The sequence below is a fragment of the Quercus suber genome, unplaced genomic scaffold (assembly GCF_002906115.3).
Source record: "Quercus suber isolate HL8 unplaced genomic scaffold, Cork oak 2.0 scaffold_341, whole genome shotgun sequence".
NCBI lineage: Eukaryota > Viridiplantae > Streptophyta > Magnoliopsida > Fagales > Fagaceae > Quercus > Quercus suber.
In genome coordinates this window covers 483,746-509,018 of record NW_027069793.1, presented here as the reverse complement: position 1 = coordinate 509,018, position 25,273 = coordinate 483,746, and the positions used below count along the sequence as shown (strand labels likewise).

Here is a 25,273-nt window from a genome sequence, read left to right as displayed (position 1 = left end):
CCAAAATAAATGGTTTTTCAAAATAAATTACATGTTGCATAACTTTTCAAATGACAAATACATGTTATTTTCTTTATTAAAAAAAAATTATGTGAAAAATATGGGCCAACCTGACCCACCCTGACCTGCCTGTTTTGCCGTATCTAATAATTAGCAAGGAAAAATGTGACAAATTTGGGTTTCAATAATGGAGGTAGCATAATTAAAAGAGAGATTCAACAGAAAAATAATTAGAAGAGATTCTCCATGGCCTCCTAATGGCAAATTAACCGTCCTTAATGAGCCCCCTAAAAGTGGCGTGGAAATCTAAGGCCTAGGCTAGGGCCCAAACATGTGATAAAACAAAAATGAACGGCCACACAACCCTCCTGCCACGTGTCACTCATTAAGGGGACACCCTTCCCAAACCCCACCAGTCTTTCTTTGTCTCTCAGTGCATGGGGCCTCTTGTGCTACTATAAGAGTATGATGCGCATCACATGTTAACATTCAGAACGGTCAGACGGAGAGAGAAAAGAGAAAAGAGAAGAGAGAGAGAGAGAGAGAAAATCAAGCTCGTTAGCAAGAAGGTGAGGCTAGGATTTCTCAAAAATCTATAGAAGAGGTTTAAAACTTCGAACCCCTTATCCTATCCTCTTCAACACCTTTCACTATATTTATGCTTCAAGTTATAAAGACTTCTTATTCTCAGAGACTCTTCTCTCTCTCTCTCTCTCCCTCTTCTTTATTAAAGTTGTCAATGATTTCTGAATTGGTTTCTTGAAATTGTGTCTCCAAATATATATATTTTCTTTTTGAAGTTACAAGAGGAAGGAGATGGCCCCAAAGTCTGGCAGAGGCAAGGCAAACAAAACCAAGGCAGAAAAGAAGAGGAAAGAAGAAAAAGGTTTAATTAGATTCCATTTTTTACTTACAAAGAAGCTCCTATATGTTTTTTTTGTTTTTTTGTTTTATTGGTTTTGTCTCTACTTCTTCTATATATGTTGGAAATTTGATTATTGAATCCTTGATTTCCTTTTTCTTGTTTTATTATAGTGCCTACTGTTCTTGACATTACTGTCATCACACCATATGATACACAAGTTATTCTCAAGGTACTGATTTTTTATTTTTTGCTTTTCTCTTCAACTATTTTACTTTATCTATGTATTTATTAACTAAATTTTGTTTTGGCTGACCAACCAAAATCTTTTGAAGGCAATCTCCACTGACAAGATACTTGATATAAGGAGGCTTTTGGCTGTGAATGTAGAAACATGCCACCTTACAAACTTTTCTTTTTCTCATGAGGTGACCTTTTATTTTTTTTATAAAGTAGATACTCTGTTAATTTATCTAACATTCAGGGTCATAGTCTATGAATGCTAAATTAAAATTTTAATCTTCTTTGTCAGGTCAAAGGCCAGAAATTAAATGATAGGACCGAGGTGGTTACTTTGAAACCATGTATTCTGAGAATGGTTGAAGGTAGGTGAAGCAATATTCTTACTAGTAATTCAGCATCAACCTTTATGTCGGTCACGTTTTCATTACTCCTCTAATAAAAACTGCTAAGTTTAGGTAGAATCCAAATCTTGCTTTCTTTCCTTATTACTATTTTGATGATTTTTTTTAACCTTATTACATGTATCATGTTCTAAAATATTTGTTGTACGCATAAATTAGTAATTACCATAATTTATTCAGAGAGTGCCAAAAATGATTACTTGAAGGGAGATACATGAACCCATTAACTAATATAAAAAGAGTGTAGAGAGAATGAAGTTTTAATACAAAAACACGTTACAAATTTTACTTAAAAAGTTATAATAAATTTTAGAAAAAGATGAGTATGACTCATCTTTTTCAAATTAGTTCAAATCGTAAGTTCAAATTAGTAAGTTGTACTATTCGATGACATTACCTTTAATTTGTTATTTTCACCAACTTTATAATAATATCTTTCCTTCAAAGCAGTAACAATACCAAGTTACCAATTTTAATGATAAGTTTTGGTATAGTTTTTGGTAAGTTTATTTATTATAAATATGTTTGGATCTGGTTTGATGAACCTGCTATTTAAATAAAATGAATCAATACAAATAAATTTTTCTTTTTGATAAGAATTCAAATAAATTATACCAAAAGCACCCTGAGAGTTAATTGAAGGAATTTCGTCAAAAGAACCAATTCTATAACCATGAGAGTCGTCCACCTTCACAATTTCGTCACTGCCATCCACACCAATCAACTTCCCAGTGGTATCCACGTTGCACACCAGCCATAATTTTGACCTTATTATTTTTCCTTGGTGCCACCACGTCCATTTCATCAGGAAGAGCTGTCATGGTTTCACCATGATCGCCAAGAACAATCCTACAAAAACCATCCATAAGCACCTCTCGGACAATTCCTACAACAGATTCTTCCTCTCCCAACCTGCGTACATTTACCACTATGTCTGACATGAAATATGGTCCTTCACTGTCACCACTTATAACTGGAGATATTGTTCCACTAACTTTTAATTTTTACAAAACCTAGCTTTTAAATATTTTTTTTCTCTTGATTTTTTAGTTTTTTATGTTTTGAGAGGAAAGAGACATAAATAGTAACAAAAATACAAATTTATTCATGTTTTTAACAAAGTTGGGTAATGGGAGATGAATGAAGCTAATCTTAGTTGAGAAAAACGTCAATTTTTAAACCACAAATAGATAAAATGTTTTTGGGATAAATCACAAGTGGACAAAGTATAATTTTTCCATAAATATCTTCATTCTCCAGTCTAGACTTTCATTATTTTATACTTTTATCCCACCGCAGAACTAAGTGGTGAAGAACTTGTCTCCCTTGTCTCTTGTGTGAGCGTGCACTGTTTTTTAAATTCATTTGTATTAAACATGCATTCTTAGTTTTATTCTAGGTAAACTCACTCAATTATATATTTATTATTAAAATCACAATATATTAAGTACTACTCAATTGCTATTCAATATTTGAACTGAAGAGTCACGTGTACAAAATTGTGCTTTTGATTGGTTTTTTTTTTCCCACTTGTTACTATTCCAATATAATATCAGCTTATTAGTGTTATTTTTTGTACTAACGACTAGTAACGAGTTTAATATGTTTTTTTTGGTATAACCTAGATTAGGTGTTAATAATTTTTCCTTTCAGATACCCCATAAAGTGACTTTTTTCAGAGCAAATCAGAGGGGACCCTAGAAAGTTGTTAGTTAAAAATAAAAAAAAATTATAAAAAAAAATTGAAGGCTCATTGGTTTCGTCGTCAAGCCCCGGCATAAGATTTAAGATTTCAATATCAAAGATCCTGCAGTGTGACCACTGACCCCTATGAAACTTTTTATATCATTAGCTGTAAAGCAAAGGACCTTTTTATTTTTATGTGTTTGGTTGGAGGGGGTGGATTTTGGAGAGAAAATGAGAGAGAAAGTGGGCTTAAGATAAGAAATTATCCCTTTCATACTAGTGGTTTTTTTTTTTTTTTAGTTCAATTTTTTTCCCTTTATAGTATTTTTTTTTTTAATGTAATAGAGGTATAAAAGTAAATTTGTAAACATCTATTTTCTATTCTCTTATAGAATTTTCTACTCTACTTTTCCACTCTAACCAACCGCATATTAAGGCAAACTTAAATTGTTTTTATTCACATTTTTCATCCCACCATTTTTTATTATTTTATTTTTTCATCCCCAAATGGGCCCCGTAATGAGTTACTGTGAATGGACAAACCAGCATGGTCGGTAATGTTCCATTTGTACCATCTTTAAAATAGGGGACCGTTAGTTAATGAGTGACCACACCTCTCAGTTAACTTATTAGGCCTACATTTGGTTGCCTTCTAGCCTAACCAAATTTGGCAACTAACCCAGGACCTTTGATTTTCACATTGACTAATTGTTTGCAAAACACAAATTTTGTTGAGACCTACCAGGGACACAATAAAAATTTCACAACATTTCAAATTAGCTTACCATCTCACACATGAGCCATTAAAAACATTTTAAATTGAAGATTGTAGAGGGTCCATGTATGAGGTAATACACTAATTTATCAATGTAAAATTGTTGTCCCCAGATTTATTAAATTTTGCTACATAGTATTTATAATCTGATGTGACAATAAATATGATTACTGGATTTTAAAATAATTAACGAATATCATAATTATTTGTTTTGTAATTGATAGACACATAAAATTTTAAATTATATAGTAAAATCTAAAATGTGTAGTATTCTCGTAGCATCACTCAAAGACAATTTGATTGGATCACAACATGCTTGAATGTCAATTTTGATTACGACACTTACAAGTAGAACCACCATAAGTACTTGGTGAAAAATTGGTGTTGGATGCACCAATCATAAAATAGTTTTCCTATTAATATCACATCACTTTTTCACAGTTAAGTAGTGAGAATGAACATATGGATTCTAGTTAGTCTCTTATTATCAAATATGTTTTTTCAGTTATCAACAATAAAGTCTCTTATTATCACATCTCTTAATTTTTTCAGTTATTAACAAAAATGCCATTGTAAATATGTTTCAGAGGACTACATTGAGGAAGCCCAAGCGGTATCGCACGTGCGAAGGCTACTGGACATAGTGGCCTGCACCACGAGATTCGCGAAGCCCAGACGAAGCCCATCAACATCAGAGCTGAAGTCCAAAAAGAGTAAGGCCCAGGCCCAGCCCAAGAGTGGTAGTAACTCAGCCCCACCTTCACCGTCCGATGGAGGAGGATCCCCGTCATCAGAACCGTCGGTTGCGGCGGCGGCGGCGGCGATTTCGGAGAACATTGGGATGGTGGCAATTCACCCAACCCCGAAGCTCTCCGACTTCTATGAGTTCTTCTCCTTCTCTCACCTCTCTCCTCCTATTCTAAGTGAGTATTTTATTTTCTCCTTCAATTCTTTCTGCTCTGTTTGGTTCCTCAGAAAATGCGGGAAAATAAAAAGGAAAATTAGAATATGTTTAGTTTTCGTTATTAGTAACTCTGGAGACAACACCCATTACCCATAGGGTTTAAAATGTCACAATAAAAAAAAACTCGTGGCTTAATTTGTTACTAGGCAGTAGGATTTTATTTATTTATTTTAGGAATTTTTCTATATATATATATATATTTTTTTTTTGGGGGCTTAAAGTTTGGTTGTTTTCATTTAGGCTCTTTTGGTTTGACCGTTCAGAGCATGCCTCCTCCTTTTTTTTTTTTTTCACAACAATGGCATTCCTGCATTCCATAGTATTTTAGAGCTAGTATTTCATAATAGTTAGACATGCACTTAATGGTTAGGTTAGTAATGGAAATAGACGATAAAGGGTCAAAATGAAAATTTTGAAATGTGGAGAGTTAAAATGAAAATAATCATAATTTTTAAGTGTCAAAAGTTTACTTTAGTCTAAGTGCTATCCTGTATTTTATCAGGTGTCAATTTGTTATTTAAAAGGCTGTACAATATTTCTCTTTGTTTTTTTTTTTTTTTTTACAAATAATCTGGTAGTTATAATAATGGAGAAGAGGAGATTTGAATCCTGATTTCCCTGATTTGCCTATATAAGGAGAGTAGGCAATGTCATTGAGATACAAGACTTTTGGCCACGTGTCATATTCTAAGTGTAAACCAATGTTATCAAATAAAGAAGTGATACAAATTGTTAAATTGATTGTTTTGTTATATAATTTTTGTTTTGCAGATTTGAGGAGATGCGACCAGAGGGATGTTCAAGAAAGGCGTGATGGGGATTACTTTGAAATTCAGGTGCTATTGCTATTCTCCATTTTGTTTTCTATCTTTGTCTTATGGTTCAATGACGGTTGATTGAGCCTATGGTACTATTTTTCATCCCATCCTTAAGCCTCTTAGCTTGTCTGAAGGTGATATTTGATCCAAATATCTATTAATAAAACAATTATTGAGTGAAGTAAAGCGAAGTATTAGATTATTAAAATTCGTTTTGTCCTTTTAGTAAATACTGGACAGGCCTTTTCTCAAGCTGATCATTTGAGCCAAGTGACATGGTTTTTGTTCATTAAGGCCTCCTCCAAGAGGTTGTTCAATATTGGCTCATTTGCCATAAGCGTAAAACTGGTGGCTAACTTACCAATTAGATCTTGAGCTGAACATTAGCAGCCTAGTGTGTTTTCTAGTCTAGCTGCCATCTTCAATTTTTAAAATAGCTTTATAATATGTCATTTTGTAACTTACATGAAATTGTTCTTGATTAAGTTAGATTCTTTTGGAAGAAGAGCATGCTATTTTTCCTGTGAAGTACAGAGCTTCGCAACTATTTGTTTGATCATTAAAATTGAACACCAATTCATTCATGCCATGCTATGTATTATGTTCCTTTATGAGTACATGTGCTTCTTTCAAGACATTAGTACAACTTTCTTAACTTTTTTCCTGTCTTCATGATATTTTTGTTCAATCTTTCTGCAATTTAAGTTGACTGAATCTCATTAAAAAACTTCTTTTTCCATTTTAAATGATGATATTTAAAATTCAATTAATGCATGCAGATTAAGATCTGCAATGGGAAGCTAATACAAGTGGTTGCATCCTTGAAAGGGTTCTATACCATGGAAAAACAGTCTCTACAAAGCCACTCCCTTGTGGATCTTCTACAACAGCTTAGCCGAGCTTTTAGCAACGTGGGTACTTTATATATTACTTGAATTTTGATATATATATATATATATATATTTCACTTTCTTTAATTCTATTTACTAGTTTGCATATGTTGCATATGAACCACTCTGTTTCTCCTTGCAATCACCTCATGCAAATTGTTGAGTTTAGGCCAATTGTAGTAATTATTTTTTGATGGTTTATAAAGTGGCACATAAACTTAGTTTATAAAGTAAACTTGAAACCTTTATTTGCAACTCAAAAGTAAAAGATTAAATTTTTATTTTTTAATATGTAAATTCATTAATCCACTGCCAAACTGCATCACCACATGGTTGTCGATGAATTTGTTATGATTTGCTTAAATTTAACCTTACTTCTGAGAAGTGTTCTAATTTGATTTCTTTTCTGGATTGAAAAGCTATATTTTCAGAGGAGTTGTTAAAATTCTTCCATCTGAATTTATATTCAAATTAATCAGGTTGTATACCAAACCAAATTTGTGGATTTGCAGAATAACCAATGTCTCGGCTAATCTTTCTAATTGGATTCTGCTGAAATTTATTTCATTTGGTGACTTGGTCGAGAGTTAGCTGGAGTCGCATGTTTTTCATCTGCTATATTACCTTGCTGATCTGTTTTGAACTTTATTGTTTAGTTTGTAACTAACAAATGTGTGATTAATGCAGGCATATGAATCTTTGATGAAAGCTTTTGTAGAACATAATAAGGTAGATATTCTATCTCAATAAACAATTCAATTTAAAAACGTATTTTATTTACAGCAAAAATGCATAAGCTTTTTAAATAATTCATTGTGTTCTTCTGATTCCCTCCCTTAGTTTGGTAATCTTCCATATGGATTTCGAGCAAATACATGGCTTGCTCCTCCATCTATTGCTGATTCTCCATCGGACTTCCCATCACTACCAACAGAAGATGAAAGTTGGGGTGGCAATGGTGGTGGCAGGAGAAGAAATGGTGAATTTGATCTTCGACCATGGGCAACTGATTTTGCAATATTGGCTTGCTTACCTTGTAAAACTGAGGAGGAGAGGGTAGTCCGAGACCGGAAGGCCTTTTTACTTCATAGTCAATTTGTTGATGTCTCAATCTTTAAAGCTGTTGCAGCAATACGCCATCTCATAGATTCCAATATGCAAGCAAAGGATACAATAAGCAGTAAACCAGACTCAGTCTTGCATGAGGATCGTGTGGGAGATCTGTCCATTATTGTAAAACGTGATACGGCTGATGCAGGCTCAAAATATGATATAAAAACTGATGGCCGTCAATTATCCAATATGTCTGACAAGGAAGCTGCTCAACGGAATTTGCTTAAGGGGTTAACTGCAGATGAGAGTGTAGTGGTTCATGTAAGTACTTTTCTCCTATGCTGCAAGATTATATATGAGTGAATGTTTAAAATGTGAGGAATATGTATCTAAATAAGTTTATAAATATAAGTGAAGGCTACTTTCTAGTTTCTACATTTTTGGATACTACGTATTCAATTGCAGTAGGCTGTCTCTGATTCCTCGGCTGATCTGTCTAGATATAAACCTAGTAATTTAAGTATTTTCAGTTTTGTTTCTATACTGAGCATATGCATGTTGTCCTTCTCCCAACTATTTACTATAAGCTACACAACTTCTATGTCCAATTTTGTTCACTGAAATTGAGTCATCTTTTTCTTTGATATCAAATGCAATATGTCTATTCCACTTCCTAATTACCCATTATCTTTGGTCTTCTCCTTGTCCTTGTAATGCTCTTTACATGGAAAAGTCATCACGCCTAACTAATGCCGTTGACTGATCTTAGTTGCACATGTCCAAACTTTCTCAAATGGTTGAAACTTTTGCAGGATACATCTTCCTTGGGTGTTGTCAATGTAAGGCATTGTGGATACACTGCTACTGTAAAGGTTGTTGGTAATGTGAAGAAGGCAAAGTTTCACACTCAAGATATTGAAGTTGATGATCAACCAGATGGTGGGGCAAATGCTCTTAACGTTAACAGGTTTGATCCATAAGCTAATGCCCTCATTACTAAAGAGTCTGGTTTTGATCCATTTGTAGTTGCATGCATATATTGCACACATGCTAGGCAATACTGTTGGCAGGTCATAACAACATACAGGTCGCCTCAGCTGCATCATATATTAATGATGTTGAGGACATTCATTGAAAACAGGAAAAAAAGAAAGAAAGAAAAGAATGATAGTCAGACTTGTTAAGTTAATATGCTTTGTAAGTGAATGACTGGTAATACAAATATAAAAGTTGTTAAAAAGGATTCTATAGCATTTTTAGCCAAAAAATGGCAGTATGCCTTTGAACAACATGATGCAGTGGGTATGATTGGTGGCTTAGAACTCTTAAGTTCTTTTGTCTAAAAATCAATAGTCGGATCATTTTCATAATTTCTGATCAACTCCTTTGAAACTTAAAAGAGAGTTGGTGTTTCCTCTCATAAATGTGGAAAATTCTGAAAAGTTAGGCATGTTCTTGTAATGCATAGCTTTAGATCCTCTAAATCATAAATATGCATGTGGAAATGCAGATTACTTGGCTCTGAAAACAATTCTCAATGGATTTAGTTCAGTTCCCTTATGCTGGATTCAATAGTAATGATCAAGTACTTTTGAAGTGCTTTAGAGAGTTTAAGATATATTTTTAAAGGCCGACTGTTGTTGCATGCATATTACCCTATGGACTGATTGCATACAAAACTATTTTACAGCTTGAGGTTTCTGCTTCATAAGTTTAGTGCTGAACCATCCGGAGGATGTTGGTCACCTCAGTCTAACTTAGATGGCTTGGAAGTGTCCAGATGTCTGGTCAGAAGAGTTGTTAAAGAGAGCTTGAAAAAGTTAAAGGAGATGCCCATTGATTCTAAGAGGTCTATAAGATGGGAACTTGGTTCTTGTTGGGTACAACATCTACAAAAGCAGGAAAGTCCAATAGGAAACAAGTCTAAGAGCCCAGATGATGATAATGGGGCTGAACATTCAGTCAAAGGTCTTGGAAAGCAGTTTAAATTTTTGAAGAAGAGGGAAAAGAAAGAAAATTGTGTAAGTAGCACTGATAAGGAAGAAAATGATTCTAGATCTGGCAATCTGAATTCGGAAACTGATTTGGGAGAGCTAAGCAATGGTGAACTCAAAGGCATGGCAGAACTGGAGAAGCTAATTTCTAAAGATGCCTTCTTGAGTCTAAAAGAAACTGGGACTGGTCTTCATTTAAAGGTTTCTTTGGAACTCTAATCATTTTTGTTACATTATGAACCTGTTGATTCACTTTCTACTACGTATGTGCTATTTTGCTTGTTCATTTTAAGTGAAATTCTTTACAAAATAAATTGGGTTGGAGGAAACTACTTAAACCCATTATGTGGTGTGGATGACCATCAATGTGTATTTTCATCACATGATTTATTAAGTGATTTTTACAAGTTACATGACTACTGAGTTCCAATTAGATCAACTAGTAAAGTGTCTTATTGTCGGATGAAGGACCTGGGCTCAGATCCTTTTACACCAAAAAGAAACACATTTGTGCGTTGGCCTGATACTCTATAGAAATTATCATAGAGCAGATGCCTTAGGTTTCAAATCCTACTGTATTGTATAAAAAAAGAAAGAAGTCACATGACTATTAAATAAGTCATGTGATTAAAAGTACACATAGATGATTATCTGAATCGCCATTTAGAAGGATGAAAGAACTTTGTTCCAAACCGATTTGGAGTGAATTTTCGTTCAAATTTTATTCTTTCCTCTTCTTGTTAGAATGTTTCATTGTTTATTTTTTGGTTGTTGTTTTGTTGTTATTATGGTACCAATGTTGTTTCTTGTTATCTTTTGGACTAACTGTTTTAATTTGCTTCTTCAAACAGTCAATAGATGAGCTGATCAGGCTGGCACATGAGTATTATGATGAAGTTGCACTACCAAAACTGGTAATATTCTTTTTATACAGCGAGTTTAGCTATGTACTTAAGTTTACAATGGTTATATGCGGGGTTGTGAACTAGATCTCTTGTTTTCTTAGGTAACAGACTTTGGGTCACTTGAACTTTCTCCAGTTGATGGCCGTACATTAACTGACTTCATGCATTTAAGGGGACTAAAGATGCGCTCTTTGGGTCGAGTGGTAAGAAACAATCCCTCTATTTCTTTCTTCCTCCCTGCCTCCTCTAACAACATTCTAGGTCAAAGCCGTTCTGACTTTGGTCTCTAGAAAACTTGGAGGGGGTGGATTTTAAAACTAGTAAATGTGCAGTGTTTTGTTTCTGTTGGTCCTAATCTCATTGTACAAATCAGGTTGAACTTGCAGAAAAACTTCCCCATATACAGTCACTTTGTGTCCATGAGATGCTTACTCGAGCTTTCAAGCATCTACTTAAAGCAGTTGTTGCCTCTGTTGACAATGTAGAGGACTTACCGGCGGCAATAGCTTCGGCTCTAAATTTTTTACTTGGAAGTTGTGAGATGGAAAATAATGACAAAGAATTGAATGACGACCATATTCTTAGATTTGAATGGTTAAGAATGTTTATAGCCAGAAGATATGGTTGGACACTTAAAGATGAGTTTCGCCATGTGAGAAAGTTAGCAATTCTCCGAGGTCTTTGCCATAAGGTAATTATTGCTTTTGATTGCACTTGCTTCTATTTTTTTTCTCAAAGCATGATCATTCTTTATACTTGTTATTCTTCTCCCAGGTTGGATTGGAGTTGGCTTCCAGAAATTATGACTTGGAGTGCCCTTACCCATTCAGGAAATATGATATCATCAGCATGATTCCTGTGTGTAAGGTGGGAATCTCTCTCTCCCCCTCATCTATTCTGTTTTTGATTTGATGGTTACCATCTCTTTGTGCCAGATAATAGTGACTTAAAATAGCTTAGACTTTGAATTATGTTTTTGATTTGCTAGTTATCATCTCATTGAGGCAGCTAAAATTGGCTTAAAAATATCTCTGATTTTTTTAATTCTGTTGAACAGCATGTAGGATGCTCTTCAGCAGATGGACGGAATCTATTGGAGTCATCTAAAGTTGCTCTTGATAAAGGAAAGTTAGAGGATGCTGTTAATTATGGAACAAAGGTACTCTCCCATTCTGTCCATATAATAAAGGCATGTGCACTTTTCTTAGAAAGAGAACAGAAACTGACCTCACTGTAATACTCGCATTTGAAGGCACTAGCAAAGATGATAGCTGTATGTGGTCCCTACCATCGAACCACTGCAAGTGCTTACAGTCTTCTAGCTGTTGTTCTTTATCACACTGGAGACTTCAATCAGGTAATAAAATCTTTAGTTGATCATTTAGCTTTACTTGTGGGAAATTGAGCCAAGAATCTATCTTTTATTTATTGAAGCTGAGTACTAATCTTCATTATATAAATTAAAGGACCCTATTGTGTCTAGCGCTAATAAAATGTATAATTCTCAAATTCAATCTTTAGCAGAGGTCAGATTACAATAAAAATACAAAATGGTCAAACTGAAATATGCTTTGTTACAACCACAACAACAATAACTGAGTCTTAGTCTCAAAACTTTGGGGTCAGCTATGTATCTTCAACAGACTTATTAAGGTTGGCCAAATGAATTGTACTAGATTTATTCAAAATAAAGTGACTAAATTTTATGTTGGCCATCAATCTACCACAACCTTCCTTCTTTTTCCAAACTTGGGACTACTTGTGAATGAAATATATGACACCAAGCACAAACACAGGTGGAGTTGATGGCCACTGTGTTTAAATGTTTAAATCGATGGTGCACTTTAGAATCTTTTGTTTTTGTTTTGTTTTGTTAATTTTATTTTTTATAATGTAAACCATTTACAATTTGTGAGACAATCTATTCCTGCCAACTGGTCTTGTAGCTCTGTGTCTAAACTTGGTTGTTACTGTATGAGAGTACTTATATTTTTTTATGCTCTAAAGTTTGAGTTCTTTTCCATTGTCTAGGCAACTATATATCAGCAAAAGGCTTTGGATATCAATGAGAGAGAACTTGGGCTTGACCATCCAGATACAATGAAAAGCTATGGGGATCTTTCTGTTTTCTACTATCGCCTTCAACACATTGAATTGGCTTTGAAGTAAGTTAGAGCAACGTATTGTTAAACTTGATATTTTGTCAAATCGATTATCTTTGCTCTCTTCATTCTAGATTATTGTGCTGTATACTATTATATACTGACATTCTGATAAATGAGTTCCCTGTTGAATCTTTCCCTTACCCAACTATGAAATTCTAATTAATTTCAACAGAAAATTTCCACTATTCTCATTGTTTTTCATTCCTTGTCCTTCTACTGGTTCTGTTGATTAAAGCTTTTGGGTAATTTTCAGGTATGTAAACCGTGCTCTGTTCCTTCTTCATTTTACATGCGGACTGTCTCACCCAAATACAGCAGCAACATATATAAATGTGGCTATGATGGAAGAGGGCATGGGAAATGTCCATGTTGCTCTCAGATACTTGCATGAAGCTCTAAAATGCAACAAAAAATTATTAGGAGAGGATCACATACAGGTTTCGATCTCTTCTCTCTCTCTACCCTATGAATACTGACTCAGGAAAAAACCAAAGCAGATGCAACAAAAAGATAAAATATAGGTAATCTAGGAGTTATCACTTCGGTTTGCTTGGATTCAACAATAAGAGAGAACAATCCTTAAAGTCAACACCTAGGGTTGGCTGGAGTCAGCACCAGACCATTAGAAAAATTCAAAGAGAAATTTATTAATCAATCAAATATGTCTTCATAGGAGTAGAATTGCACGCTTATATAGACAACTAAAACTATATACCCTAATTCTAGTTTACTTAAACAAGTTTTTTTTTTGGATAAGTTACAAAAATAAAAATAACAATTAGTCTAGGAAATTAAATAAAAACACTAACAGCCTAATTAACTAATCAAACCTCAAATAAAATCCAACTGATCATTAAAAGTACAATTTAATTCCAAAATTAAAAAAAACTAAAATAAAATAAAATTGTATTTGCACTTCCAGCACAAATACCCATTTTACATGCAATCTTCTCATAAGTTAAATGTTTTATTTTGCCTTACAGACAGCTGCGAGCTATCACGCCATAGCCATAGCTCTTTCATTGATGGAAGCATATTCCCTGAGTGTGCAACATGAGCAAACTACTCTTCAAATACTTCAAGCCAAACTTGGGCTAGAAGATCTTCGTACTCAGGTCACATATCTTTTACTATTGTTTGAGTTCATTAATTTTTCAATTGGAAAGTATTTCCAATCTTGGTATCTTTACTGGAGTTCTTTACAATAACAATAATAACAAAGTCTTAGTCAAATTTTGGGGTTGGCTATGGATCCTCAACATATTAGTTAGGGTTGCCACGTGTATTGTTTTCTTCAATTCTATTCTTTTGGAATTCGTTAAAGAAGTAAAATTTTGCAACACAACCAATCTTGGTATCTCTATTGAAATTTGTTATAGAAGATAATTTTGCAATACACAACTGGTTGAACTCAAGGATGATTTCAGCCAATCTGTCAATGGGGGATGCTCTTTCCAGATTTGACATATAAAGATGCTCTATGTTGTTAATTGCAGGATGCTGCTGCATGGCTTGAATATTTTGAATCAAAAGCTCTGGAGCAGCAAGAAGCAGCAAGAACTGGAACTCCAAAGCCAGACGCATCCATTGCAAGCAAAGGTCACCTTAGGTATTGATATGGTATTCCCAAATTACTTGGTTATAAATTGAATTATTATACTTCAGGTCACCCAAACCCTTGGCCTTTTCTTGCAGTGTTTCGGATCTCCTGGATTACATAAGTCCTGATCAAGATTTGAAAGGGAGTGATTCACAGAGGAAACAGCGGCGTGCAAAGGTAGGCGGATATTTCTTTCTTTACTGGAATTTAGGAACATATTGGTTTATGTTAACTGTCCTATCAGCAAGTTAACTGTCCTATCAGCAAGAAGTTAAAATTCATAACATTTGATACTAATGTTGTTTTGTGAACAATGTATTACCCTTGCACTAACATAATCACCTACTCGACACAAAGAGTAGGTTAAATTAAGCTTTATTAGCGCCTTTAATTGTTTTAGTTTGGTGAGATTTCTTTGCATGGCTTGCAAACACCATCATTCAACTCAACTACTATAATTTCCACTCCTATTATTATGGAGCATGGGTAGGAAATGAAATGTAGTCCAGCTGATTTCTAACTTTGGTTGAATTGGCTGCGTCATGCTCATGCATGCTATAAATTTTGTAATAGTTCAGAATTTGATGGAGGTATCTATCCAAGTGCAGCCAACCATTTGGTTTCTCAACGTGCCCATGAAAAGAGAGTGAAAATTTTCTAATCAATATGACCTTAGCAGAACCAGGTTCCATGCTCCTACAATATACTTACGTTGAATGAAATGCCCCTCATATGAAATTTATCCTTTATTTATTTATTTATTTATTTTTTATTGCCAATGCATCTAAAGCAGATGGGATGTTTTTGAGAAACTGGATTTTTGTTGGTGGGTAAGAAAAGGGTGGTCTTAATCGGCTTGTTATTCTTTTAGAGTTTGTTCAAAGGTAAATCAATGGGAGTCTTGTTGAACTTTAGAAATTCTAGAGCACAACCTTTTTGAACCTTTGACACATCTCAAGTTTTCAAAGATGTTCTCAGAGCATGCTAGTAAAAAGATACCTACCAAATTCATCTTTTCTGCATATCTAGAATCATTCATTTGATGGATCCACTAAAAAGAAAAACAGAACAGTTTTTTTTTGCGCATACTTATCTTGATTTTTCCCATAACTTCCAGGTTTTGCATTTAAGTGATAAAACCCATCAAGCACAAAATGATGCTACAGGGGATGATGATATGCTCTATGATGGCCCAGAAAACACTGCACATACAACAGATGGAAATACAGAAGTAAAAGTCAGCAAGGTTCATCCTGAAGAATCTGAAGAACCTGAAGAAAATAATGATATTACTAGATATAGGCAGACAGTTGCAAGTGAAGTTGTTGAAGAATCTATTTCAGATGCAGGGTGGCAAGAAGCCAATTCCAAAGGGCGGTCAGGGAAAACTTCTGGCCGGAAGTTTGGGAGGCGACCTGTTCTTGCAAAGTTGATCGTTAACAATTCTGAATATTCAAATTTCAGAGAAAGTAGCTATAGGCATGACCTCATTTCACCAGTGCAAAAAACAACTCCAAAGACTGTTTTAACTGAGCTGTCTCCTCTGAAACAGTCAAAGGCTGGTAGCTTGAGCTCTGCAGAGGATTCAATTAATCTGAAGGCAAAAGCTCCTGTTTCCAAGGTTATCTCCAGTCCAGCAACTCTTACTTCCTTGGCCTCAAAATCTCTTTCTTACAAAGAAGTAGCTCTGGCACCGCCAGGTACCATTCTAAGACCGTCAATGGAGAAAGTTGAAAAAATAGATGATGAAAAAATTGAAATTCAGATGTACAACATTCCTCATGAAACATCAAAGGATGAGGAAAGCAGCACTGGATCTGTAGTTGAAGCAATCCCAAAAGATGATGAAATTGAGCAAACTCATGAAGAAAGCACTCAAAAGGAAGACACTACACCAAAAGTTGAAGAGGCTTCATGTTCTTCTGACCAGGTAAAGCCTGTAGAAACAAATGGGAGTAAGCTTTCTGCTGCAGCTAAACCATTTAATCCAGGACCCATGCCACACCTTTTAAACTCAGTTGCAGCGACTAGTATATATGATGTAAATGTTAGTCAAGGCATGCTTGCAGAGCCTGTTCTTACTCCAGTTGCTGCCAGGATTCCTTGTGGTCCTAGATCACCCTTGTATTATAGAAACAATTATTCTTTCCGCATGAAACATGGCTTTTTGAGACATCATACCCTTGGCAAGGGAAGAAGTGGATTTGGGCCTCCAAGAATGAACCCAGATGCACCTGAGTTTGTACCTTGGAGAGCTAGGCAACCATATCCTGGTGATGAAAATTCTCACATTCAAAATGAGTCAAATTCTATGTTTGAAATGAGTAGTGCAGAGGAGGAGAATCTGGGTGATGAATCCAATAATGAAGTTAAAGATGGGGCTTCGAAAAAGAATTTCTCTGAGTCTGAAAAGTCAGAGCTTGCAAGTCAGATACTGCTTAGCCTCATTGTAAAGTCAGTCCAGCATAATATGGAACATGTGAGTGAGCCTGCAGTTAGTGAGAAAAATTTGGATTGTTCAGAAAATTCTTCAGATGCAATAGCAAATGACAGTGCAATTATAAAAATTCTCAATGGAAATGAGGGGAAGGACTTGGTTTCTCAATCTGATGATTGTGAGCAGCCAAAAACAGATGTAAATAAGAATAAAAATGGTGATAGTGAAGGATTCATAACTGTCACAAAGAGGAAAAGAAACAGGCAAAGGTTTCCAAATGGGGTAACTGGGTTGTACAATCAGCAATCTATCTGTGCTTCTGTTCGTTGAAGAGTGGGGATGACCTGAACTAAAATCACCAGGAGTTCATTTACTATTCATCATCAAGAAGTCAAATGGGGTAACTGGGTTGTACAGTCAGCAATCTATCTGTGCTTCTGATTTTTGAAGAGTGGGGGTGACCTGAACTAAAATCACCAGGAGTTCATTTGCTATTCATCATCAAGAAGTCACCAGGATGGCATTGCATGTTCATCTCCTAGTTCTAGTCTCTTGAATCTCTTTGCATCAAGTGTAGAAATTATTGAAAGTGAAGTTTTGGTAAAAATTGTTTTTTTTTTTTTTTTTTTTTTCTGTTGATTTATAAACTCACTTGGGACGTTTTAATAACCAATGTAATATCTCTCTTATAGTAGAGATTTTGTCTTATCAATAAAAAAGCTAATTGGCTAATACTTCCATTATTCCTCCATATGTGAGTGTGTTTTTGTTTTGGATTTTCTCCATTTATAATCTGAAGTGGAATTTTAACTTATTCCAACTCCGTCCATGCTCTGATGAATTAAACTGGGCTACTGTTTATTTTTAGGTTCTGTTTCTGAGAATTTATAAACTTGGGACTGGAAATGTTTTTGCAGGTCACTTTGCAATAAAGAGAAGTGCTATTTGCATTTCACAAAGACATTTTTCAAAGTGTTGATCTCTTCTCTCTCTCTCTCTCTCTCCCCCCCCCCCCCCCACACACACACACACGCACACACACTCGGTGACACACACAGAGATGCAGATCAGTAGATAGAATCTGCAATGAAAAGCATGTCCGAGGCTACTTTAACATAGCTTGATCATGATGCAGATTCTTGTCAATATGAAATCTTAAATGAGAATTCAATATACATTGTAGTCCATTGTTGCTCCGAATACTTATATAACATAGGATCCATTTTACTGGAGGACGGACATTCACCATGAGGCATTATAGGAGAGGGTGGAGGTTTCCCTGGAGCATCATTTTCCCTACTCCTAAAAATGCAAGCTGATCTCTGTTTATTTCTGTTGGTCTTGCTTTTTCTGCACAGAAAGGTAATAACTTGTGCATGGCCACTTTTCATTTTCTGACCTGTTTAATAGGAATAAATAATTAAGTAATTAGGAAAATATTAATATGACTTTTGACTAAAATATTTGGGAGAATCATATATACATACATACATACATATAAATATAAATTTGAGTGCTAAAATTACATTTCTTGTCACATTAGTTGCACATAATTTAGGAGAACTTTGTCACAACTATAACTGTGTGATTATCTTTTTTTTAAATTTTTTTTATATACTTGCCGCTACAACTGATGTATTTAGTACAAGCTTTGTCTCCAATGCTTCAGAACTTCATGTTTTCTTTTTTGTGGGAAACAAATCATTGCCGAAATGATATTAGCCTAGGCAATATTGTGACGTTACACAATCTTTTAACTTTGACTGGCTCAGGCAACTCAGCTAAACTGTGTAGATCCCAAGCAGTAAAATCACAAAAAGTGCAGATATTGCAATGATCAAGAATTTGGTGGTTTTCTAATTTCATCTATTTTTACTTGGGAAATTAAACAGGATATAAGCTTGGTGAATCTGCCCCCTATCCCCATGTGTACTATTGAAAGAGTCTATTCAAAGATTAGAAAAAATGGGCTTCTTAAATTTAAAAGAACAACACTGATCAATAATAATATCTTGACATTTCTTTGATGCATGGCTATGACTTTCATGACTCAGGAGTATGAAATCTTTAATTCATCGTGTCATGTCAAGTAATTAGTCTACGACGCATTTTTTAAATCAAGGCTGAATCATAGTTAAGGCCTATGCCTATTATTGTAGTGGATGGCCTATAGGCCCAAGTCTATATATTATTCTAATTAGATTAATTTTATTAGGACCTACTTTTAGTGCAAGTAAAGTAAATCCTAATCATATTGCAGTAACCTTATTTATAGTGTAATTAAAATAATCTTAGAATTGGTATATGATTAGATTAAGGTGAGCCTCTCTCTCTCTCTCTCTCTCTCTCTCTCTCTCTCTCTCTCTCTCTCTCTCTCTCCCCTAATGGCCTCATTATAATAAAACAATTTAAAATAGTAAAAATGTCGTTGTTTAGAGTTTTTTCGTTATGAACATAAACCATCAAATTATACCAAATTAATTATGCTTTACTTGTTAATTTGGAGGGCCCGGCAATTGCCTACTGTGCATTATGTTCAAGAAAATAGAGGAGAAGATGATTACTATAGTCTACACGGTTACAAGGCAATATTCATATATACTAGGGGAAAAAAAAAAAATGGTAAAGGAAGGAGACGAATAATTGTGCAAAAATGAATGATAAAATGACAATAAAAAATAAAATGTAAAAAACAAAATTCCTTAATCCAGTGAATCGTGAAGTGAAGGTATACTAATCCCAACAGCATCGTATACGGTTCCAAATATGCTCATTAATTCAAACTAATCTCTGAGTATACACTCACACGCATGTTCAGGAGCTCTTCTATTTTTTTTTTTTTTAAAGATTAATAGTTTACATCGATTATAATTTGGGATTACTACATTTTCCAATCACAAAGAAAACCTAGGGGTGTGATGAGAGTATTATGTGTTTGTGGGTAAAATAATTTGTTTATCACATCTCTAGTTTTTATTTATTTATTTATTTATTTATTATTATTATTATTTTTTGTGATTGGAAAATGCACTTGATAGGGGTATTTTAGCTAGAAGTTAATGCCCTTGGACACGTCACGCAAGGAAGCCGATGGTGCCAGCAGGCCCGTTAACTTTATGAAAACAAATGGAAGATCCAGGGTGATGGGAACATGAGCAACAATCTTGCAGTAACAACTTGACAGGCGCTTCTATAAACCAACAAGGATGGGGTGAAGAGGCCGATGGATCTAGTGTGGCTTGACTTGGTCCCAATGAATGCCTAAACATGGAAATATCTTGCATAACACGTAAGATAAAATCCATTACTCACTCATATCTCTCTTATATGGAAAGACGTCCTAAAATCTTGGAAATCCTAAGTGCCAGATCCTCCCAGCAAGGAAAGATCCCTATTTTGAACGGATTTCGATTCGCCTTTCACCACTATATAAACACTAGGCCTCCACTGTTCTCAGGTACGCAGAAACTCGCTAGCTCTCTCACTATAGAGTTCATAGAAACTTCTCATTCACTAACTTGACATTCGGAAGGTTTTTGGCCGGTACCACATTGGTGCCTTCTGTTTGGTCCTTTTGTTCTTATTCACAGGTATCCATTTGAGCAACTTGGAGCCTACAACTTCTGACAATTTTAGCACATCATTAGTACTAATCCCAAATTATAATTGATGCAAATTATTAGCCTTTACAAAAAAAAAAAAAAAAAAAAAGAGCCTTTGAGCACGCGCGTAAGTGCATTGTAGTTCAATTGGCTGAAATTTTCTAACCCGAAATATTAGATAGTTTTTTTTTTTTTTTTTTGGTGTAATGGAAGTTGTGAGGTTATCTTTAAAATTGTATTAAACGTTTTAAAACACCATGAATACCATTTGAAAAGTCCACCTATTCTCAAAGTTAAAATCAAGTCACATAATTTTTTATTTTTTGTATTTTGGCATCTATTATTTTTTTGATCCTAGGCCAAGAAGTTTGTTTGTTTGTTTTTTTTAATAAGCTGGCACAATTCTAAAGCAAATGTTTCAGTTGCCTAAAAAAAAAAAAATTTAAAAGTAATAACTTTTTAAAGCACCAAGAATACCGTTTGAGAAGGCCACTTATTCTCAAAGTTTAATATCAAGCCACATATATTTTTTTGGTGCATCTATTATTTTTTTGAGCCCAAGACCAAAAGTAGTTTATTTTTTAAAACTGGCATAATTCTAGTACAAAAGTTTCAAATGCCTAAAAAGAAAAAAAAAAAATAGTATAAATTTTTTCTTATATGGGAAAGGTTCACAATTGTGAATTTAAAAAAAAAAAAAAAATCTTTTAATGAGAGTTATCAAGGTTTTTTTTAGGTAGCCACTTAGTCCTAAAATATAGCCACTTGGTACATATCTATAACAAAAGTTTGAAATGCCTAAAAAGAAAAATTTAAATAGTAGTATTATTTAATTTTTTATGAGAACGTCTCTCACCAAGTTTTTTTTAATCCTAAAAGATAGTCACTTAGTCCTAAAATGTAGCCAATATATAAGTACACATCCATAACAAAAGTTTCAAATGCCTAAAAAAGCAAATAAAAAAAAAAATAGTTTTAAATTTTTTATGAGAAAGGCTTGCATGTGAGCAATATTATCTTTTAATTAATTTTAAAAATGTATTTTCTTGTAAAAAATGAAAAGAAGTTGTAGTGAAAGGCAAAACAATTGCTAGGGATAACTAATTTCATATGGAAGAGATGTGATTGAGAAAAATAAAGTTAAACTATAGGAGTTTCAATTAATAATGATATGTACATTACCATTCCAAAAAATAATAAATTGAATCCAACGTAAAATTACAAAAATTGATAAATATAGACATAGGTAGGATGATTTATTTATTTATTTTTACAAAAAAGGTCTTAAACAACCAACTACCACTTTATATGGGCCTTGAATCATACAATATTTTTGTAAAGTCTCTCACCCGAAGTCATCTAATATGCCCAGTATGCAATCCAACAAAATTGTTGATATGTAACCCTAAAAAAGAGACCAAAAAAAAAAAAAAGAGTAAGGATTAAAAATAAGAAAAACAGCAAACATTAAATAGGAGGCAACATTGGTATTGCACCGTTGTTACTTCACAATTAAGTAAGATATTCAATCTCATTAATCATTGCAGTCCTCTAGTAGTCCCAAAAAAAAAAAAAAAAAGAAAAGAAAAAAAAGAAAAGAAAGAACCACAGTGCTATAGAGACTAAATATCAAAAATTGACAACATAATGTAAATGATTTTGTAAAAATAACATACCACCATTCAACAAAAACTAACTGTGAATTGCAAAATCCTCTTCAAAAGATAGACCCTAAGTAGCTATGTTAAAAAAGTCTTTTGCTTTTGTAAATAGAGTTTCTTCTTCTTGGATTTTGATGGTGGTGTATTGTATTAGACTCCAATAGCAACACAAACCCATTCACAACTTGTTCATAAAAATTAAATTAAAAAAAAAGGAAGGAAAATAACCCATAATTAAAAACTACAACCACTATTATATATTTCACAAAAAAAAAAAAAAAAAAAAAACCAAAGACAGAATTTGATTCCTTTTGTAGAACACTGTTTTAGCAATAGAAAGAAATGAGGATGAGAACAAAACAAATAGAGAAACAATATAAAAAAAACTGTGCAGAGAAGCTGATGTATGAGATATTTTGAAATAGAGATAATGTGTGTTAATTTTTAAGAAAAAGATGTGTCAAATATATATGAGATATATTTTTCTTTTTAGAAATTGTGTGAGATATATAAATTAGAGATAGTGAGTTTAGGAGAAGTTGTGGTTAGTAGGCTATTAGAATCTATACTAAACAAACTGTATAAAAAAACTTGTTTTTTATTATTTTATTATTTTTATTTTTATAATTTATTTTTTTAAAGAAAAAAGAAAAACCATAATTAGAGTTTAGAGAGGTTTTGGTTAGTGGGCAGTGGGCTATTAGAATCCTTGGCTAAATAAATTGTAAAAAAAAAAAAAATTTTTTTAAATTGTTGACTGAATAAATTTGAAATTTAAATCGAATTTAAAAACTAACAAAAAAGTGAAACTTGAATTAAATGTGGGAGGATGGAAATCAAATGTGATATATATATATATATATATATATTTAGTTGTGTGTGTGTGTGTGTTTTTTTTTACTGAACATAAGGGTGTTTTTATTTTTAGTTTTAAATAAAATATTAGAAAAATGTGTTATTTAACTTGTTTTCTAATTTTCTTTTAAAGAACAAAAAAAAAAAAAAGGGTATAGATCGTATGGTTGGTTAGAATAAGTGGGTTAGTGAGAGTGTTCCCATTTTGTAGGCAATGTTTTTTTAAATTTATCTAAAATTTAGGAGTTTTTAAATTAAGCGTGTTTTATTTTTAGTTTTAGAATAAGTGGGTTAGTGAGAGCGTTCCCATTTTGTAGGCAATGTTTTTTCAAATTTATCTAAAATTTAGGAGTTTTTAAATTAAGGGTGTTTTTATTTTTAGTTTTAATTAAAATATTAGAAACATGTGTTATTTAACTTGTTTTTCCATTTTTTTTTAAAGAACAAAAAAAGGGTACAGACCGTACGATTGTTTAGAATAAGTGGGTTAGTGGGAGTGTTCCCATCTTGTAGGCAATGTTTTTTCAAATTAATCTTAAATTTAGGACTTTTTAAATTAGTAATTTTACTTGTTTAACCCTATTATTTTGGGCATCGAAATTGAGAATTTCAAAACAGGAAAACCCTTTAAATAGTAGTATAGATAAGTATAAGAAGTTAGAAGTAGTTAGTTTTTTTAAAAGAAGTTAAGAGTAGTTAGTTTTTTTTTTTTTTTAAAAGAAGTTAAAAACAGTTTAAATTGTAACCTTTTTTTTTTTTTTTGGGATAAACTTGAGGATGTTTAAAAAAAACTCTTTTTTAATAGGAAGATAAATGTGAGGATGATTTTTTTAGAATGAAAAAAAAAAAAAAAAAAAAAAGGCAAAGTGGGGTTGTTTAATTTTTTTTTTTTTTTTGTTTAACTTGTTTTTCTATTATAAAAAAAGAAAAGTAAATGTATAGTTGCTTTGAAGAAGTGGATTAGTGGGAAAGTGATTCTATTTTATAGGAAATGTTTTAGGTGAGAGTTAGAGATATATTTTTACAGTGTTATTCTCAAGTTTTTTTTCCCTACTTAAACATAGGCGGTAGGGTTATTTTGGAATAAAACAAGAGGTGGTAATTCTCAAGTTTAAATGTGGTTTTAACTTTTGAATTTGGCAAGAGAAAAAAAGGTGGAGGGATGGAGATTTAGTGATAATTGTTGCAAGTATTTTTTTTCCTCAAAATAAGAGAAACTGAATTAAACTTAAATAGATGAGAAGTTTCAAATGGTTTTAATTTTTGAAACAATTATCCCTTAAATTTTGGTTATCATAAACTTAAGGAAATTTGATTTTGATAAAAGTTTGAAAATTTGAATTTTAAAATAAAAAGTGGTAATTCAAATTGGAGAAGAAAAAGGAAAAAAGTCTAACCATTAGGAACTTTTTAAAATATAGTAAATTATTCTTTTAACCAATTTGTGTTTTTAAATTTAAAATTATTTAACTAAAAGTTAGGAGTATTTTAGAGAGTTTAAGAATTTGTGTGAGAATATTTTAGTACGCAAAATGATGAAACCCAAACAGAAGAATCCACTTATTAGTAATTTAGTAGAATAGATATATTGGACAAAGTTTAGTTATAAAATTGGTTGTAGCCTAAGGCTACAACTTTACTCATTATATATATATATATATATATATATTTTATTATTAAAGATGAATTTTGACAAATCTAACATTGGATTACATTTTCTTCTTAGGACAAAGTTTAGCTATAAAATTAGTTGTAACCTTAGACTATAAACTCACTCGATATTTTTTTATTGGAGGTGAATTTTAACAAATCCACCATTGGATTACGTATTCTTCTTATATTCAACATGTTTGCAAAATTTCAAGAAAATTAAAGATCAATAGCTATGTTATCAATACATTTTTAAATTGCAAGTTTTTGTAATTTAAAATTATGCATAAAATATAAGTTTATCGTTTATATAGTAAATAATATCTGATTGACATAAAATTTGACATATGTATTAAGAGCGTAAAGAACATGCAATTCAACGGTTAGATTTTCAAAATATGATGTAATATTTATTTTATTGAGTGAGTTTGTAACTTAAGGCTACAACCAATTTTGTAGCTAAATTTTGTCCTTCTTCTTATATCCTTATTACTTGTAAAATTTCTAGAAAATTAAAGATCAATAGCTATGTCATGATCTATAAATTGTTTAAATTGCAAGTTTTTGTAATTTAAAATTATGTATAAAATATAATCTTGTTGATTATATAGTAAATCTCCCTGCCCCCCATGTAAATCCCAACTTGAGAATTTGTCAAGGGAGAGAAAAATAAAATGAAAAATAAAAAAGAATTATTTTACTAATTAGGAGT

At 32.9% G+C, this 25,273-nt stretch overlaps 1 protein-coding gene across 2 annotated transcripts; it reads left to right on the top strand.

The window, feature by feature from the left end:
* Positions 1–475: 475 nt before the first annotated feature.
* LOC112041004 (protein REDUCED CHLOROPLAST COVERAGE 3) lies at positions 476–17,536 on the top strand. Of its 2 annotated transcripts, none has more exons than XM_024073927.2 (24): positions 476–569; positions 801–886; positions 1,036–1,094; positions 1,198–1,290; positions 1,395–1,467; positions 4,555–4,890; positions 5,703–5,767; positions 6,529–6,660; positions 7,327–7,368; positions 7,480–8,013; positions 8,505–8,659; positions 9,383–9,887; positions 10,538–10,600; positions 10,693–10,794; positions 10,965–11,282; positions 11,366–11,458; positions 11,649–11,750; positions 11,844–11,948; positions 12,623–12,756; positions 13,010–13,193; positions 13,740–13,871; positions 14,253–14,365; positions 14,452–14,533; positions 15,474–17,536. In XM_024073927.2, exons 2-24 carry the CDS (start codon positions 817–819, stop codon positions 17,121–17,123), a joined length of 5,142 nt encoding a protein of 1,713 aa, XP_023929695.1. In that variant the 5' UTR covers positions 476–569; positions 801–816; the 3' UTR covers positions 17,124–17,536. The 2 variants fall into 2 exon arrangements, with proteins under 2 accessions (XP_023929695.1, XP_023929702.1); XM_024073934.2 differs by having other exon boundaries at positions 479–604.
* Positions 17,537–25,273: the final 7,737 nt, after the last annotated feature.